Genomic DNA, 19,177 nt, shown 5'->3' on the forward strand with positions numbered 1-19,177 from the left:
AAAACACACAGTGGCTGTTTCTACCAGCCACTTTTTTCATGAAACTGATTTTTCAAAATCCTGATGCATAAAAGGTACAGTCTGCAACATATTCATGTCAACCTCCTATTTATGATCAGTATCCATGATACTATTTAAATCTGACAGATCTAAGTGGATAAAATGCAAACTTTTTAATGGGGTTTGTGTGTCAAAAGTACACATTCAGAAAAGTCAATCAAGTGAAGGTAAGGTGTCTCTGCTTTTATTCAGTAAGCAGCTGGCATTAATTCATGATGCTGACTGGTTTCAGGGGTTGATACAGCACCTGCAAGTTACTTAATTGTAGGAGGTAATCTTGAGTGAGAATGGTAAATATCTTCCCTATGCTAATCACCACTGATAAGAGAGGGCAAGTAAGCACCTGAATCAGACAAGCTCACTTTGCAATGGGGATCATCTTCTACCTGGATTAGATAACTTCACTTGACCTAAGGGCTGTATTTTTCTGTCTCAACCTACCTCAACTAGAAGCTGCCCATGACAGTATTTTAAAAGCAAAAATATTCCACAAAATACATGGAAGATTAAAAGCCTCCAGATGGAACACAACCTGAAAGCCCCCACTGAAAAATTAGGTATAGAAGCCCCTCTGAAATGCCAGCAGGAAGTTTGCTAAGAAGACTTCTTTTGGTAGCCTGTCTCCACATCTCCCACTTCCCCAGGTAGGAACTGGTAATGGCCTACATTCTCTTTATTTCTGCACATATGGCACACAAGAAGAGGTCCTGGTGAAATAGTTAAACGGGTGGGGAGGGTGAGGAAAAGTCCAGGGATATGTCGTTCCAAGTGGAAGTGGAGTCAAGCCTATGCAAGATATTAAATGGTTAAAACCAGTAAACTGAATTCGGTTCTCACATGCAGTTAGTGCTGGTCATTGACCATATTATCTCTCTCTATATATATATGTGTGTGTGTGTGTGTGTTGGTGAATTTTCTAAAGAAGGTGTGTTTGTTTTTTAAAAAGCTGATTTATAGCATTCCTTATAAATTGACCAGATTCAGGCTTATTTCAGCAAAACTGATGAACCAGAACATGCCCTATATATCATGTATAGAAATTTTAGCTAAATAAAATCGACCCAAAAATATAGATTGACTTATTCATGCATCAATAATAATAATAATAATAATAATACTAACAACAACAACAACAAAAATATTATTATACCCCACCTCCATCTCCCCGAAGGGGCTTATATGGAGACAAGCCCGATCAACATAGTTAAAATAACACAATAAAATTCATAAAACAGTAACGTAAAGCAAAAACAAAACAAACAAGAGCATAAAACAATACAAAACAATTGAACAGACAACCAGTAGTCTAAAATAACAAACAGTTCTAGGCTTGGGCGGGGATACAAATCAATTATGAGCAAAGGGCTGATAAGTCCAAGTACAAGGTGACAAAATTGAAGATAAAGCACTATATGAGGTGGGACACTATAAATCTCATGTGAGTACTATATCTTAACTCTTATCAAAAAAGACCCATCCACGTCTCTGAGTAAAGTCGAGAAATGTAAGAGCTTAATTTGTGCCTTGAAAACCAAGAAGAAGAACTGGTGGTGCCATTTCTGGTCTTTGTGAATACATGGACAAGGAAATGGCAGAGCGGCCAGAGGTATCTGCCCCCCCCCCCCCAAAGATCGAACTGGCGCTTTCGCCTTTATGTAGAATGAGCCTTGACTTATCCATGGGTTATATCACAATCTAACCCATGGATAAACCTTCCCTTGACTATATATGATGCTGCCCAAAAGAAAGGGATGGCAGGGCTCTTGTGTCTTCAGTCACTGGACTAGGAGCCTCTAGTGCAGTGGTTCTCAACCTGTGGTCCCCAGATGTTTTTGGCTTACAACTCCCAGAAATCCTAACAGCTGATAAACTGGCTGGGATTTCTGGGAGTTGTAGGCCAAAAACATCTGGGGACCCCAGGTTGAGAACCACTGCTCTAGTGGCACAGTGGGTTAAACCCTTGTGCAAGCAGGACTGCTGACTGAAAGGTCGGCAGTTCGAATCTGGGAAGTGGGGAGAGTTCTCATTTGTCAGCTCCAGCTTTTCAGGCAGGGACATGAGAGAAGCCTCCCACAGGATGGTAAAACAGACCCTAGGCAACATCCTTGCAGACGGCCAATTCTCTCACACCAGATACAACTTGCAGTTTATCAAGTGTCTCCTAATATGAAAAAATGTCACCGGACTGGCAGTCTGTCATACACTAAAATCCTCATGCACTAAAATCCTTTCTTTGGCACAGTTGAAGGTGATACACATCTTGTTGTCACATTTAGTTGGAAGGAACTCCCAGCCCCAGTTCATATTTGTTCTATGTGACAAAAATCAATCTGCAAAACCAAATGGACTAAGAAAGAAATTGAGAGAGGACCCTGCTTTACACACTGAAGCCAAAGAAGATAAAAAAATACTGGTGTCACAGATAAATGTATTCATCTGTGCTGTTCAGTGTTAATACACAAACACAGAGCATAAATAATAATTTTTAAACCCCCCTAATCTCTGCTACTCTGCTTTTGTTCTTTAGCTCTTAGCAGAATAAGGATTTTATTAAAATTAATGTTGAAACGTGAGCCCACACTCTCAAATTAGTATCCTCTCTTTCTGCCGTGGATATCCCAAAGGCCATCTTTTGAAAGGCAAAGACTTTCCCATGACTATATTGAACAGATTCATGGAAAGAACATCACTCACCTTGAGGAGTTCTGCCTTTCTTTGGCCTATAATGTATTCATCACCGCACATCACATCTGTCCCTGCAAATCCCATTTCCTCTTCTATTCATGAGGCGCAGCAACCTGGAGCTTTAGTGATTGCCGCCACACTTTTCCCATGGCCTTCTCACCTCTCATCTCCCCCCAAGTACCCCATTCCCATTGTTTATCATCTGTTCTCCCCTGCTGGAAACTGCTGTCAGATGTTCACTTATCCCTAATCTTGCTTGCTCCCTTTGATATTCTTTCTAATCCAACAACCTGTCAACTGGGGCATCAGCCCATGTCCAGGCCAGCTGCTCTGTCCCAGGCTACGAGAGTCTCTCCCAGACTCCACATGAAATATTTAGACGTTTGGGACTCAGCGAGGAAAACCTGGAGCAAATAATTAATGTCGTTTCGATCAGAGCTCATGATTTTGGTGTGCCATTAAGTGAGCCATTGAAGGAAACTAACCTTTAAAAGTTTGTTTAAACTCAAGCGTTAATATATTAATGGAACTCTAGTCAATGTTTAAGGGACATCTTTGAAGACAAGGAAGCTCTCGATAAAGGCCAGGAGAAGATACTCTCTAAATTAAAAGCAATCAAGAAAATCAAGTTCACATACAAGCTCGACATTGTGCACAAAGCTCCCTGTATTCATTAGCTGTTCATAGGACAAAGCAGTATCCACAAAATAGGCATTAATTAGCAAACATGACTCATCCTGATTGTAAAATATGGATATTAAACTTGACTAGCTCCAGCTAGTCCAATGCTCAGTAGCCAAGTTGCTCATGGGAGCGGGGTACAAGGAGCACACAACTCCCTTGGTACACCAGCTCCACTGGCTGCCGATTGGCTTCCAAGCACAATTCAAAGTGGTGGTTTTAACTTATAAAACTCTAAACGGTTACGGCCCAGTTTACCTCTCCGAATGTATCTTTCCCTACAAACCATCAAGGACTTTAAGATCTTCCAGAGAGGCCCTGCTCTCGGTCCCACCACCCTCGCAGTTGCACTTAGTGGGAACGAGAGACAGGGCCTTCTCTGTCATGGCCCCCCAGCTGTGGAACTCTCTCCTCAATGAGGTTAGGTCTGCCCCCTCCCTCCTGACCTTCATGAAGCAACTGAAATCCTGGCTATGGAATCAGGCATTCGCAGATTAGATGGATTGTACTGGTGAAAACTAAGAGTTATTGGAACACAATGTTTGGATTGCGCTGGATGATGTTTTTAACTTGGCGAACTGTCTTTCATATGTATTTTATAATTTACTAGCCATCCCTTGCCACGCGTTGCTGTGGCCCACATGGGGGTTCTGTGTGGGAGGTTTGGCCCAATTCTATTGGTGGGATTCAGAATGCTCTGTGATTGTAGGTGAACTATACATCCCAGGAACTACAACTCCCAAATGTCAAGGTCTATTTTCCTCAAACTCCATCTGTGTTCACATTTGGGCGTATTGAGTGCTTGTGCCGTTTGGTCCAGATCCATCAGTGTTTGTGTCCACAGTGCTCTTTGGATGTAGGTGAACTACAACTCCCAAACTCAAGGTCAATGCCCACCAAAACCCTTCCAGTATTTTCTCTTGGTCAAGGGAGTTCTGTGTGCCAAGTTTGCTTCAATTCCATCATTGATGGAGTTCAGAATGCTCTTTGATTGTAAGTGAACTAAAAATCCCAGCAACTACAACTCCCAAATTACAAAATCATAATTCTTTGAATGATGGTCACTCCTTGTGTTGTGAGACGTTTGGTTGCCAAATTTGGTGTGGTTTCATTCATTGGTTCTTTTGTTTTTAAGGTACTCATTATGCACAGAGGATTTATATAGAGAGAGATTAATTTTTCATGTCTGTTGTTTTTAAAATGTGACTACATTGTATAGCATTGAATCTTTGCTGTTGTAAGCCGTTCTGGGGCTCATAGCAGGAGCTCACCCTGCACTCCGAATTTGAACTGCCAATCTTTCGGTCAGCAAGTTCAGCAGCTCAGCGGTTTAACCTACTGTGCTACCAGGGGGCTTCTATTGAACTCAAATCTCCTCTTGAGTATGGATCAGCTTCTCTATATCTAGAGCAGAGTATAGCCCATAGCTAGTTGCTCAAGTGCCAGTCTTGGTGTTATATGACAGGACTTTCTGACAAATGGAGGCAGTAGCTCTGACACCTAGTAGAATAAGTCTACTTTTAGCAGACACAGCTACAAAACAAATGAATTCCTTGAGTGAGTCACGTCCTCTAAGTAAATAATATATCATAATAGAGGACTGCACATCTGGTGGGCTGGTTCACTGTATTTGAGCTCCTAGGTTATGTCTTGTGTAAATCTGGGCTATAACATCAGTATCTTTTGTATAAGGATGTGCATATTATTATTTTTTTCCAAAGAAGCAATAAGGTAGAAAACAAACTGATTTTATTCATTTCTGGATTTGATTTCTCAGTTCTTGGACAGAAGCAAATATGGTTTATCACCAAATCCATTTTATAAAACACAAAAAAATCATATTACTACTTCCCTTGATACTTAAAGAAACAAATGCATAGACACGGCAACTTCACAACATTTACTCCCCTTGTTGTTGTTCATTCGTTCAGTCGTCTCCGACTCTTCGTGACCTCATAGACCAGCCCACGCCAGAGCTCCCTGTCGGCCGTCACCACCCCCAGCTCCTTCAAGGTCAGTCCAGTCACTTCAAGGATGCCATCCATCCATCTTGCCCTTGGTCGGCCCCTCTTCCTTTTGCCTTCCACTTTCCCCAGCATAATTGTCTTCTCTAGGCTTTGCTGTTGACTTATGCATTTACTCCCCTAGATAATTGATTTTGGACACTAGAGACTTACAGCTATGAGCTGTGTTATACCTTTTCCTAGAAGCACTGCACAGATTCATCAGTATTCAATCAAAAAGCCCAGAATAAGGGCACGTGTACCATCTTTTAAATGGCAAGTTGGTTCATATTTCTCTTATTTTTCCAGAGATATCAAAATACTAAAGCTATATGTTTTCATATAGTTATAGAGCTATGGAAGGCACCATCCAAGCTGTCCTGTTCTAAAACCCTAGGTATGACTCAAAAACTTAGGGAAATTGTTAATGATATGTGTTTTGGAGGAATTGATTAGCCAATATATAACTAGAAATCTGAATCAAATCACACAAACATATCTGGATTGACTTATCCATGAACCCTTATACATATAAAAAAGGAACTATTCCTTTCTCTGAGTAGAGTGGCAAAAACTTAGTCCTTCTTGGGAAAATCTAAAAGAAGTACTAATTTATCCATGGATCAAGCGACACTCAAAAATGTTGACTCCTAAACACACCATCAACTTATACATGAGGTCGACTGATACATGGTTATATATGGAATTCTTTTATTTTAATTGGTATGGAGTCTATGGGAGATAATAGCAGAATTAGATTAATTGGAACAAGGATATATCATGAAATAGAGCTGCGGTGGCACAATGGGTTAAACCAGTGGTTCTCAACCTGTGGATCCCCAGATGTTTTGGCCTTCAACTCCCAGAACTTCTAACAGCTGGTAAACTGGCTGAGATTTCTGGGACTTGTGGGCCAAAACACCTGGGGACCCACAGGTTGAGAATCACTGGGTTAAACACTTGTGCCGGCTGAACTGTTGACCTGAAGGTTGCTGACCTGCTGGTTGCCAGTTTGAATCCTCAAGATGGGGGAGCTCCCATCTGTCAGGGGGGCATGAGAGAAGCCTCTCATCAGGACGGTAACACATCTGGGAGTCCCCTGGGCAACGTTTCTGTAGATAGCTAATTCTCTCACACCAGAAGCAACTTGCAGAGTGTTCTCAAGTCGCTTCTGACACGATAAAAAAATCTGAAATATTTTTTTAAAAATATGGATAGATTTTATTTGAATACAACCTACCCTTCCATACAGGAGTCCAGGGCTAACAACCACCATAAAATCACAAAGCACACTGCAGCACATTAGATGCAGACAATCATTTATATGAAAGTGAAAAAGGACCAGGATACTCAGTAAAGAGACTGGATTGAAATATCTGATACATAAAAAGCGGACTGGAAGCCAGGAGGAGAAAAGACAGAGTGAAAGGCAAATGATGATATATCAATGAAAATTCCTACAGGTTACTGCCTCAGACCTTGCTTGGTAGCTTCCTGGAGACATTTATTGAGCCTTTGGAGAAAGTGGACTAAATGTTTTTTTGGCTGTGTTCGTAGATTCACGAAGAAAAACAGAATGATCAAAACACGCACGTTTGCCCACATTAGAAAAACAGCCCTAAGGAACAGAACATAAAGAATCAAACAACTATAAGTTTATGTTCCTAAGCACTACTAAACTAGTCGGGCTGGACAAAAATTAGCACTACACAGCCACTATGTTATCACTAGGATTTAATTCTAAGAGTTTATTACACAACACTGTTATACCGAAATTAGGCTGCATGAGTCTTGTCTTAGCCTGGGGCTTATTGCATGACATTGTGGTTTTTCAATGCTGTACCATTCTATAAGGCCATTAAGACTATCTGAAAGTCCATTCTTTTCCAAACGGCAAGAATCTGTTAATGATCTGCAACCTACATTCTCACTTTGGGTGAGAATGCTTCATCCTGTGTTATTATAACACTGGGAGTATGGTGGGTGCAGTATATGTTATTTCATTGTTCCTCTCTTGAGAATTTCCTGAGAATATTCAGCAGGAAATCCCCAGACTACTTCTTGAGGTTGCGTTGAGAACACAAGCATTTCTAAGAGAACTGCTATAGGTTCATCTACTGTTTTCCAGCATGCTTTTATGTAATTTTATATATATATACACACATGCACACAATACTTTATATATTATTATTTTATATTGCTATATAATACATGTATAAAAAACATAATATATAACTATAATATATATTACAAAACATTATATTTTATATAAGAAATAATTACAATATTTTATATATTACTCTTACATAGATTACCATATAATATAATGTTACTGTTATATATTACTATATAATACAAATTAAATAGACTCATAGAATAGACTTGGAAAGGACTCAACCATGGTAATGGGGAAGAAAAGTTGGGAAGTAACAAGAGAAGGAGGAAAAGAGGGGAGGAATGAAGGAGGGAAAAGGGAAAGGAAGGGGAGAAAGAGGGAAGGAGAGAAGGAAGGAAATAAAGGTGAAGAAGGAAGGAGAGAAGGAAATAAAAAAGCAAAAGAAGGAAAGAGAAGGAAAGAAGGAGAGAAGGAAGGAAAGAGAGAAAGAGGCAAGGAAGGAAGGAAGGAAGGAAGGAAGGAAGGAAGGAAGGAAGGAAAGAAGGAAAGAGAGAAGATGGCACCAAAGAGCAAACGAAGGGAGGAAAGAAACATGTAGAGAAGGAAGAAAGAAGGGAAAGAAAAAGAGGGAAGGAAGGAAAGAGGGAGGGAAGGAAGGAGAGAAAGAAAGAGAGAAAGAGGGAGGGAAGGTTGGCCACAGCAATGTGGGGTGGGTACAGCTTGTGTGCGTGCGTGATATATATATTAGTTATATTAAATTAGTTTGCACTCTAGCCCCATATATATATATATATGGGGCTAGAGTGCAAACTAATTTGTAACTTTGGGACTGCCTGTATATAAAAGTGTAATGAGTGATATACAAAAGCAGAACTGGGACAAGTGCTGATTACAATTGGGGGCCTTGGGGAGGCAGAGCACTGAAATAAATGGTGGAAGTAGCATGATGTGTATTCCTCTTCCTGGTTGGGGTGGGAAGTGGGGGTGGTTCCGTAACACAGTCATTATGTAATTGTGTGGTTATGCAATTGCATAATCATGGAGCAGGATGTGGACAAAATGGGATAGTGGAACTGGTATTGTCATATTTCAGGTGCAAGGAAGCAAGCATGAGAACCAACCGCAATGCGGTGAGGGTATAAGAGAACTCACTCCCATTCATTTCCAAGTGTGGGAGAAACAGTTTTCAAACAGAACAACCCAAAATAACTGTCTAGTGTGATAATTCTATATGAGGCTTCATTCAGATTTGGATGGAATGACACTTCTTTTCTCCTCTAAATCATGGAGATGAGTACTTTCTGTATAATTTTTTAGGGGTACTGAAATAAAGAGCCCCAAACAATGCAAGAGTTAGTGATGTAATAGAGCTATTCAGACTTGGGTGTATATATGTTCTTGTGTCCCTTTAAGTATTTTTTTATTTATGGTGACTATAAGGTAAAACCCCCAGTGGTGCAGTGGGTTAAACTGCTGAATTTGCTGACCAAAAGGTCAGCAGTTCGAATCTGGGAAGCAGAGTGAGCTCCTGCTGTTAGGCCCAGCTTCTGCCAACCTAAAAGTTCGAAAACATGCAAATGTGAGATCAATAGGTATCGCGTTGGCAAGAAGGTAATGGCACTCCGTGCAGTCATGCTGACCACATGATCTAGAAGTTGTCTACAGACAACGCCAGCTCTTCAGCTTAGAAATGGAGATGAGAACCAACCCCCAGAGTTGGACACAACTAGACTTAATGTCAAGGGGAAACCTTTACCTTTACAAGGTGAACTTATCATAGTATTTTCTCAGCAAGATTAGTTTGGGGTGGGGATGTCATTGCCTTCATCTGAAGCTGAGAGAGCAAGACTGCACATGGTTATTCATTGCCTTTCATGTGATTTGAACCCCACTTGAAGCAAGTTCCATTGGTTAAGTCCACAGGTTAAATCCACAGTTATTTTTCACTGAAAAATACTGAGGAAGAATGAGAACTGACAGCTGGTTTTATCTAACTCATAAGCTGTGAACATTTGAAATTGGGAAAACCTGATTTATCCAATGTAAAAATAAATGAACAAAAAGCTGTTTTTTAAAAAAAGAATTGCATGTAATTCCTCAATTCAGAGGAAGGGGCATAAAATATATTTCTAGGACAATGTATTGTTATCCCAAGTTCTTGTGTTTTTAACAACAGCACTGAAGACATCATTCAGCAACAGCACTGAACTACAATATTCAAACTTGCTTCAAACAGATAAGGAGTCTTTCTCCTACACTGGACATTTCACAGATACGCCCCACATACTTCAAGCAACAGAACCTCTGAAGATGCCAGCCACAGATACGGGCAAAAAGTCAGGAGAGAATGCTACTGGATCATGGCCATGCAGTTCGAAAACCTAACAGAAACCCAGTGATTCTGGACATGAAAGCCTTCAACAACACAACGAAAAACCTGTCTAAAATAAGATATTAGTAGGATTACAATAATATTTTCACTGTTTTTTCTTTGTAGCGGCAAGTCCATTTTAACTTTTTAATTTTATTATTTTGATTATGATTTTTAGTGGGGAGGGTGGGGGACGCTAGTTTTAAATGGTGTATAAAGTCATATAAATCACATATGGGAAAATTACTATCTTTACAAATTGTATAAGAACACTTATATTGCTGGAAAAATAATATTGATTAATGATATAAAAAAAATAAAACAGAACAAAGAGTAAATTCTGAAAATTCTCGGATAGTCGAAGGCTTTCATGGCCAGAATCACTGGGTTGTTGTAGGTTTTTTCGGGCTATATGTCCATGTTCTAGCCATATAGCCCGAAAAAACCTACAACATTCTCGGATAGATTTTTAAAAATAGTCTGCTTAACTGGATAATATCTCAAATGCACAGTAAAATGGCTAAAATGTTAGAAAGGGAGTCCCAAGAAACCTTTGAAACTATTCATAAACTTTCCCAAACAATAATACTTCTTTTATCTGTGCTACAAAATAAAGGACCCTGTGTCCATAAATGTGTGACGTTTAGATCCCAAATCTAGGGTCCAGCTAAGGAGATTTGTCAAATGCGAACACAATGAATATATACCATACTGGGCACGGACACCCCAAAAGTGAAAGTGTGCAAAGGTGAATTAGCACCAATATTTTTACATTATTTAATGTGGCCCCAAAATGAGAAAGTAGGAATAAATAAACTCTGTCTCCAGCCAGAAGTTAATCCTCCAAGTCAGAAATATTATCTTCTTGGCAGATCCAGAAGCAGGTGAGACACAGATATCTATATCTATGCTTATATCTTGAGTGGCTCATGCTACAAGTGTGTGTGTGTGGTTTTGCTGGCGTAGCCACAGTGCTTACCTTTGCACAGTTGTAGGATGGTGCACTAGGAAGTTATTGCCTGCCTTCTGACCTCAAGCCACCCCTCTGGGAGCACAGCTGGCAGCTGTAAAACCTATGAGGCCAGAATTCCCCTCCTCTGTCATTCCAGAAGGAAAAAAGGATAATACTGAGTCATGCTTAGGAAACAGGCAGCCACAGCACACCTAGCCTGTATGGCAAGGAAGCATTTCCTTTCCAAATGAATGTGAGGGGGAGCAATCTATGTAGGCCCTTTAAAAGGGCTACAAATCAATAAATATAAACCCTAGGGCAGTGGTTCCCAATCACTACTAATAACTCATTCTCAAATTGCCACCTATAAGAATCGAATTGCCCTCCTTTGGGGCATATGCCCCACATTGGGAACCAGGGCCATAGGGACAGGAATTCTGTGTATGCTCATAATTGCATGTCTCTGACACATTACACAATTATAGCAGCTTGATCTCACTTTCAGGGCCCTTTGGCTCCATCCTATAGAACCCTGGATTTGTAGTTTGATTTCTGCATTTCTCATCAAACTACAAATCCCATGATCCCATAGGAGTTAAAAGCAATACCAGTTTATCTGAATTTATGTATTTATTTATTTAGAATTTTTGTATCCCATTCTTCTCTACCTCCATGGAGGGACTCAGAATGGCTAACAGCAAAAATTCAATGCACAATAAATAACATAAAAAACAACACACACAATAAATAAGTCCTAAAATACATATAAAAGACAATTCATCAAGTTAAAAACATCATTCAATTCAATCCAAATGTTGTTGTCCATTAACTCTTAATCTATGATTCCAAAGCCAGGATTTTAGCTGCTTCCTGAAGGACAGGAGGGAGGGGGCAGACCTAATCTTGCCGGGGAGAGAGTTCCATAGCCGGGGGGCCACCATAGAGAAGGTCCTGTCTCTCATCCCCACCAAACGTGACTGCAAAGATGGTGGGACCAAGAGCAGGGCCTCTCTGAAGATCTTAAAGTCCTTGATAATTTATAGGAGGAGATACCAGATAAACCGGGCCGGAACCATTTAGGGTTTTGAAATGCTTGGGATGTGACTAGAAGTGTTTTGGATTCTTTAGGTTTTTGGAGTACCTGTGTTTGCATATTATGTCTCTAATGAAATTTCTTGTTGACGGCATTCAAGTCTAAACATAAGACTCGTTTAAGGTTCATAAACACCTTATACAGATAGCCTGGAGGTACAATATTTTTAAAATATTTTTGTGCATGTTGAACCATCAGAAAGAAAAGGTGTCACTATTTCAGCCACCTCCATGGACAAATTTGGATTTTGGAGTATTTTAAGATTTTGGAATTCTGGATAAAAGATGTTTATCAACGTGGTGTTACAACTATGTTAGGATAGGAAGGATCAGCTTTTTAGTCAGGATCAGCTTTTTAGTCAGTTTTTTTCTCAAGGAGATGTGTATGTGGTGTCTGTTTTAGGGAAACTAAAAGTTGTCAGTTTTACTAGGAAAGCATGTCCCTAATCAGAGCTGCAAATGCACTTAAAAACTACCTCTACTCATGAACCCCTAAAAAGAAATAAAAGGGCTTAATCTCCTGGGTTAGACTAGGAATGCCTCTACACTGTAGAATTAACACAGTTTGACATAGTTTGACACAACTTTAACTGTGGAATCATGGGAGCTGTAGTTCAACAAGGACTTTAGCCTTCCCTGCCAAAGAGTCCTGGTACTTCACCAAACTGCAAGCCTTGGGATTCCGTAGCCATGATAGTTGATGTGGTGCAAACTGTATTAACTGTACACTGTGGGAAGGATGAGCTCCTCGACTGACCAAGTCATTTCAGCTTTTGCATATCATCTTGCATATTTTCTCCTTCTCTTGATAGTGTATATTTATAAAATGCTATAAACCACTGTATTTAAACATGCATGTGGTTATCTTGATGATAATGTATGTGGTTATCTTGATGAACATGACATTACAAGCTGAGAATCCCTTTATCCAAAATGCTTAGGACCAGACGTCATTTGGGATTTCCCCAGATTTTAGAATATTCTCCAGCAAAGGATCGCCGCCTTGTCGGGGCGCTGGAGCTTGAGCACCTCAATGATGTCATGAGCGAAACCGTGAAGGGCCACCCAAGACGGGACGGTTGTGGCAGAGAGGTCAGACCAAGCGTGATCCCTGGGGAAGGCAATGGCAAACCACTCCAGTATCCTTGCCAAGAAAACTAAATGGACCAGGACAACCAGAGATATGTCGGTATGCCATTGGAAGATGGGACTCCCAGGTCGGAAGATGGCCAAAATGCTGTGGTTATCTTGATGATAATGTATGTGGTTATCTTGATGAAAATGACATTACAAGCTGAGAATCCCTTTATCCAAAATGCATAGGACCAGACGTCATTTGGGATTTCCCCAGATTTTAGAATATTTGCATACATATAGTGAGACATCTTGGAGAGGGCTCTAAACACGAAATTCATCGATGTTTCATATACACCTCATACAATGGCCTGAAGGGAATTTTATACTCAATATTTTAAATTCTTTTGGGCATGCAACGAAGTTTGTACGCACTGAGTCATCAGAAAGCAAAAGTATCATTATCTCAGCCATGAAACAACTTCAGTTTTGGGTTTGGAAGCATTTTGCATTTCTGGTTGAGAGACATTCGTGGAATCATAAGAACTGGAAGAGATCACAAAGGTCATCCAGATCTACCACCCTTCTGCCCTGCATGAAAATACAATCAAAGCACTCCTGACAGATGGCCATCCAGCCTCTACTTAAAACACTCCAGAGAAGGAGACTCCACCACACTCTGAAGCATTTTGTCACCCTTCTGTAGACCTTCCACTTTTTCCATATCCTTCTTGAATTGTGGTGTTCATTCTGCATCAACTACTTCAAGTTGGTAGCGGAAGTGGTAATAATAATATCAATTGAAATGATTTTTTATCATGTCAGAAGCAACTTGAGAACATACTGCAGGTCACTTCTGGTGCGAGAGAATCGGTCATCCACAAATACTTTGCCCAGGGGATGACCGGATACGTTCCCATCCCGCGAGAGGCTACTCTCATGTCCCCGTATGGGAAGCTGACTGACAGACAGGAGCTCACCCCTTCTCTCATATTCAAACCGCTGACCTTCAGGTCAGCAATTCAGCCAGCACAAGGGTTTAACTCATTGTGCCATCACAGTTCCCTAATTATAATAATAATAATAATGATCCAGCATTAGGGCGCATATACCTTTCTAAAAGTATATGCGCCCTAATGCTGGATCATTATTATTAACAGCGCTCCATGCAGTCATGCCGGCCACATGACCTTGGAGGTGTCTACGGACAACGCTGGCTCTTCGATCCAGTTCTTTAAGACACTCCTCACAGGGGATCGTCTCCCTGACCTTGATCATTTTAATCGCCCTCCTCTGGACACCTATTAGCTTGTCAATAGGTAAAGGTAAAGGTAGTCCCCTGACATTAAGTCCAGTCATGTCTGACTCTGGGGTGTGGTGCTCATCTCCATTTCTAAGCCGAAGAGCCAGCGTTGTCCGTAGACACCTCCAAGGTCATGTGGCCGGCATGACTGCATGGATCGCCGTTACCTTCCCGCCGGAGCGGTACCTATTGATCTACTCACATTTGCATGTTTTCGAACTGCTAGGTTGGCAGAAGAGCTTGTCAATAGAAGTAAGGAATTAAATAACTCAATAAATATAATTATTATACTGCCCCTTCCCTGTTACCTTTCAAGAACCAGATGAAGTTCTACCTGTTCAAGCAAGCTTTTGAGGAATGAATTCAATTGCTAATCTATTTATTTGTTTACCCTATCTGTATCCTGCCTTTCTCAACCCAGAGTGACTCAAGGCAGCCTTAAAACAGGCAACTATTTGATGCCATACACAAATCTATATAAATAGAAATGTATTGTTTGTTTGTGGGATTAACATAACTCAAAAACCACTGGACAAATTGACACCAAATTTGGACACAATACATCTGTCAGGCCAACGAGTGACCATCACTCATAAAAACACAGTGGAAAGGACTTTAAAAGCCACAAAAGCAAAAAGACACTACAGCACATGTGCAAACATGACTGCTCCTGGTAAACAAAACACACAATAGCGTATTCACACTCTCTTCCAGACTACAGCTCTCATGATTCCCTCTAACAGTACTATCTAGTAGTACTAGTAATACTATCAATTTATTTTTAATTTATTTACAGTATTTATATTCCACCCTTCTCACCCTGCAGGGGACTCAGGGCGTAGATTACAATGCCCATATACATGGCAAACATTCAATGCCATTAGATATACAACATATATAGACAGACACAGAGGCAATTTAACATTCCAGCTTTCTGGCTTCATGAGGGTATGCTTGATTCCGGCCACAGGGAGAGCTGCCGCTTCACTGTCCACTTGTGACACCGAGTCCTTTGATGGAGTACTTCCTCATTCTTCCGCACACTGCTGGAAGGTTTCATGGTGCCGTAAATTAGTTAAATGAGCTTCCCTAGAATCATAGAATCAAAGAGTTGGAAGAGACCTCATGGGCCATCCAGTCCAACCCCCTGCCAAGAAGCAGGAATATTGCATTCAAATCACTCCTGACAGATGGCCATCCAGCCTCTGTTTCAAAGCTTCCAAAGAAGGAGCTTCCACCACACTCCGGGGCAGAGAGTTCCTCTGCTGAACAGCTCTCACAGTCAGGAAGTTCTTCCTCATGTTCAGCTGGAATCTCCTTTCTTGTAGTCTAAAGCCATTGTTCCGCGTCCTAGTCTCCAGGGAAGCAGAAAACAAGCTTGCTCCCTCCTCCCTGTGGCTTCCTCTCACATATTTATACATGGCTATCATATCTCCTGTCATCCTCCTCTTCTCCAGGCTAAACATGCCCAGCTCCTTAAGTTGCTCCTCACAGGGCTTGTTCTCCAGACCCTTGATCATTTTAGTCGCCCTCTTGGACTGCGAGAAGATCCAACCAGTCCATCCTCCAGAAAATAAAGCCTGACTGCTCACTGGAGGGAAGGATACTAGAGACAAAGTTGAAGTACTTTGGCCACATCATGAGGAGACAGCAAAGCCTAGAGAAGACAATTATGCTGGGGAAAGTGGAAGGCAAAAGGATGAGGGGCCGACCAAGGGCAAGATGGATGGATGGCATCCTTGAAGAGACTGGACTGACCTTGAAGGAGCTGGGGGTGGTGACGGCCGACAGGGAGCTCTGGCGTGGGCTGGTCCAGGAGGTCACAAAGAGTCGGAGACGACTGAACGAATGAACAACAACAACAACAACCATTTTAGCTGCCATAAAGCAGTACCTAAATTGCCTACTTGACAAATGTCGTTCAGGCTGCATAGGTCAACAGCAAGCTAGACTATTAATGGTTGGGAGCTCACTCCGACCCGGGCTAGCTTCGAACTCATGACCTCTCAGTCAGCCAGTGATTTAATGCAGCTGGCTACTAACTAGCTGCGACACAGCTAGTAATCCTAGTAATACGATTTATAGTAATACTACTATTACTAGTAATAATATTTTTGAACTGCCTCCTAACCTGGCTCCAAAACAGTCCCCTAGCCATGTGCAGAGTGCAGACTCCCTTCTACATAAGCTTGGATGCATCTACACTATAGATTTAACCCAGTTTGGCACCACTGCTAAGGCAGGGAATAATGGGAGTTGTAGTTCTGCATTTCTTGAGGATGCTGATGTCACTGGCGAACTACAACTCTCACAATTCGAGGTGTAAAGTTCTGTAACGTAGGCGCGACTCTGGCCTATTACTTTCTCGGCCTGGATCCGGGGGCGCCGGAGGCCCCGAGAAAGCCGCGGCCTCTCGTGCCGCGCTTCCCGGCCTCAAGGCGCGGGGAGGCGGCTTGCTCCTTCCTTACCTGCCGGTAGCGGAGGCGGAAAGGCCTGATGTATTGCGAGCCGGCGCAGGGCCCCAGGGAGAGCTCCTCCAAGGACTCCATGGCGGGTGGAAGGAAGGCAAGGCGGAAGGCGGCAATTCAGCCCAGTGCGGCCGGCCTGTCAGCCTGGAGGGAGCCGCAGGAGAGAGGCGAGGAGGGAGGAGGAGGAGGAGGAGGAAGAGGCCGCGGGAGAGCAGGCCCAGGCTGAAAACGTCCACACAGAAAGCTTGTTGTTGTTGTTTGTGAGGGGTGCTGTTCCCCACTGAGCAGGCCTGGGCCAACTTTGGCCCTCCAGGTGTTTTGGACTCCAACTCCCACAATTCCTAACAGCCTCCGGCTGTTAGGAATTGTGGGAGTTGGAGTCCAAAACACCAGGAGGGCCAAAGTTGGCCCAGGCCTGCTCAGTGAGTTTCCCCTCAAGACCTGCATTGCAATAGCTGCAATAGTTGACATAGTGACATCCAAACATAAATACACAGATCCTCAATATATATGCAGGGCCATGAAATGTGTGTGTCTGTGTCTATATATATACACACACAAACATAAGTAGAGAGATATACACATAAACACACACACCTTCTATAGCTACCGGGCCATTCATATCTCTATCTCTATCTATCTATCTATCTATCTATCTATCTATCTATCCATTCATATCTATATCTCTATCTATCTATCTATCTATCTATCCATTCATATCTCTATCTATATCTGTATCTATCCATTCATATCTATATCTCTATCTATCTATATCTGTATCTATCTATCTATCTATCTATCTATCTATCTATCTATCCATTCATATCTCTATCTCTATCTATCTATATCTGTATCTATCTATCTATATCCATTCATATCTCTATCTCTATCTATCTATATCTGTATCTATCTATTCATTCATATCTATATCTCTATCTATCTATATCTAACTATCCATTCATATCTATATCTCTATCTATATCTCTATCTATCTATCTATCTATCTATCCATTCATATCTATATCTCTATCTATCCATTCATATCTCTATCTCTATCTCTATCTATCTATCTATCTATCTATCCATTCATATCTATAGCTCTATCTATCTATATCTGTATCTATCTATCTATCTATCCATTCATATCTATATCTCTATCTATCTATATCTGGAGCTATCTATCTATCCATTCATATCTATATCTCTATGTATCTATCTATATCTGTATCTATCTATCTATGTATCTATCCATTCATATCTTTATCTCTATCTATCTATAGCTCTATCTATCTATCTATTCATATCTCTATCTCTATCTATCTATCTATCTATCTATCTATCTCTGTATCTTATCTATCTATCTATCTATCTATCTATCTATCTATCTATCTATTTATCCATTCATATCTATATCTCTATCTATCTATATCTGTATCTATCTATCTATCCATTCATATCTATCTATCTATCTATCTATCTATCTATCTATCTATCTATCTATATCTGTATCTATCTATCCATTCATATCTCTATCTCTATCTATCTATCTAACTATCTATATCTGTATCTATCTATCTATCTATCTATCTATCTATCTACCTACCTATCTACCTATCTGTCTATCTAAATAAATAAAAATGTAATGTTCGTTTTTGGGATTAACATAACTCAAAAACCTCTGAATTGACACCAAATTTGGATACAATACACCTATCAGGCCAAAGAGCGACCATCACTCATAAAAACACTGAAAAACACAGCAGAAGGGACTTAAGAAGGCAAAATAAACCCAAAATACATTACAACACATACACAAAACCGCATATACACAAACACACATATATACACATTAACACAAGTATACACACACACATATGCATATACATACAAAGCACATATACACAGATTGGGCCACAACAACACGTGGCAGGGGATGGCTAGTCTATATTGTGGGATTAACATAACTCAAAAATCACTCAACGAATTGCCGCCAAATTTGGCCACAATATACCTACTACCCCAAGGAGTGACCATCACTAAAAAAAAAATGATTTTTTTTTCATTTGGGAGTTGTAGTTGCTGGGATGTATAGTTCACGTACAATCAAAGAGCATTCTGAACTCCACCAACGATGGAATTGAACCTAATGTAGCACACAGGACTCCCATGACTAACATGGGCATTGATGGGCATTGACCTTGAGTTTGGGAGTTGTAGATCACCTACATCCAGAGAGCACTGTGGACTCAAACAATGATGAATCTGGACCAAACTTGGCACAGATAGTCCATATGTCCAAATGTGAATACAGATGGAGTTTGGGGGAAATAGACCTTGACATTTGGGAGTTGTAGTTACTGGGAATTATAGTT

At 40.9% G+C, this 19,177-nt stretch overlaps 1 protein-coding gene across 1 annotated transcript in view; it reads right to left on the minus strand.

Annotated features, from left to right (window-relative positions):
- NUDT14 (nudix hydrolase 14) overlaps window positions 1–16,981 on the minus strand; it is a 66,779-nt gene extending 49,798 nt beyond the window's left edge. The window contains exon 1 of the mRNA XM_060754466.2: window positions 16,806–16,981. Within this exon, the coding sequence (XP_060610449.2) occupies window positions 16,806–16,886 (81 nt within the window). The 5' untranslated portion in view covers window positions 16,887–16,981. The remainder of the gene's footprint in view (window positions 1–16,805) is intronic.
- Between the last annotated feature and the right edge of the window lie 2,196 nt (window positions 16,982–19,177).

Source organism: Anolis sagrei, chromosome 1 (assembly GCF_037176765.1).
Source record: "Anolis sagrei isolate rAnoSag1 chromosome 1, rAnoSag1.mat, whole genome shotgun sequence".
Classification (NCBI taxonomy): Eukaryota; Metazoa; Chordata; class Lepidosauria; order Squamata; family Dactyloidae; genus Anolis; species Anolis sagrei.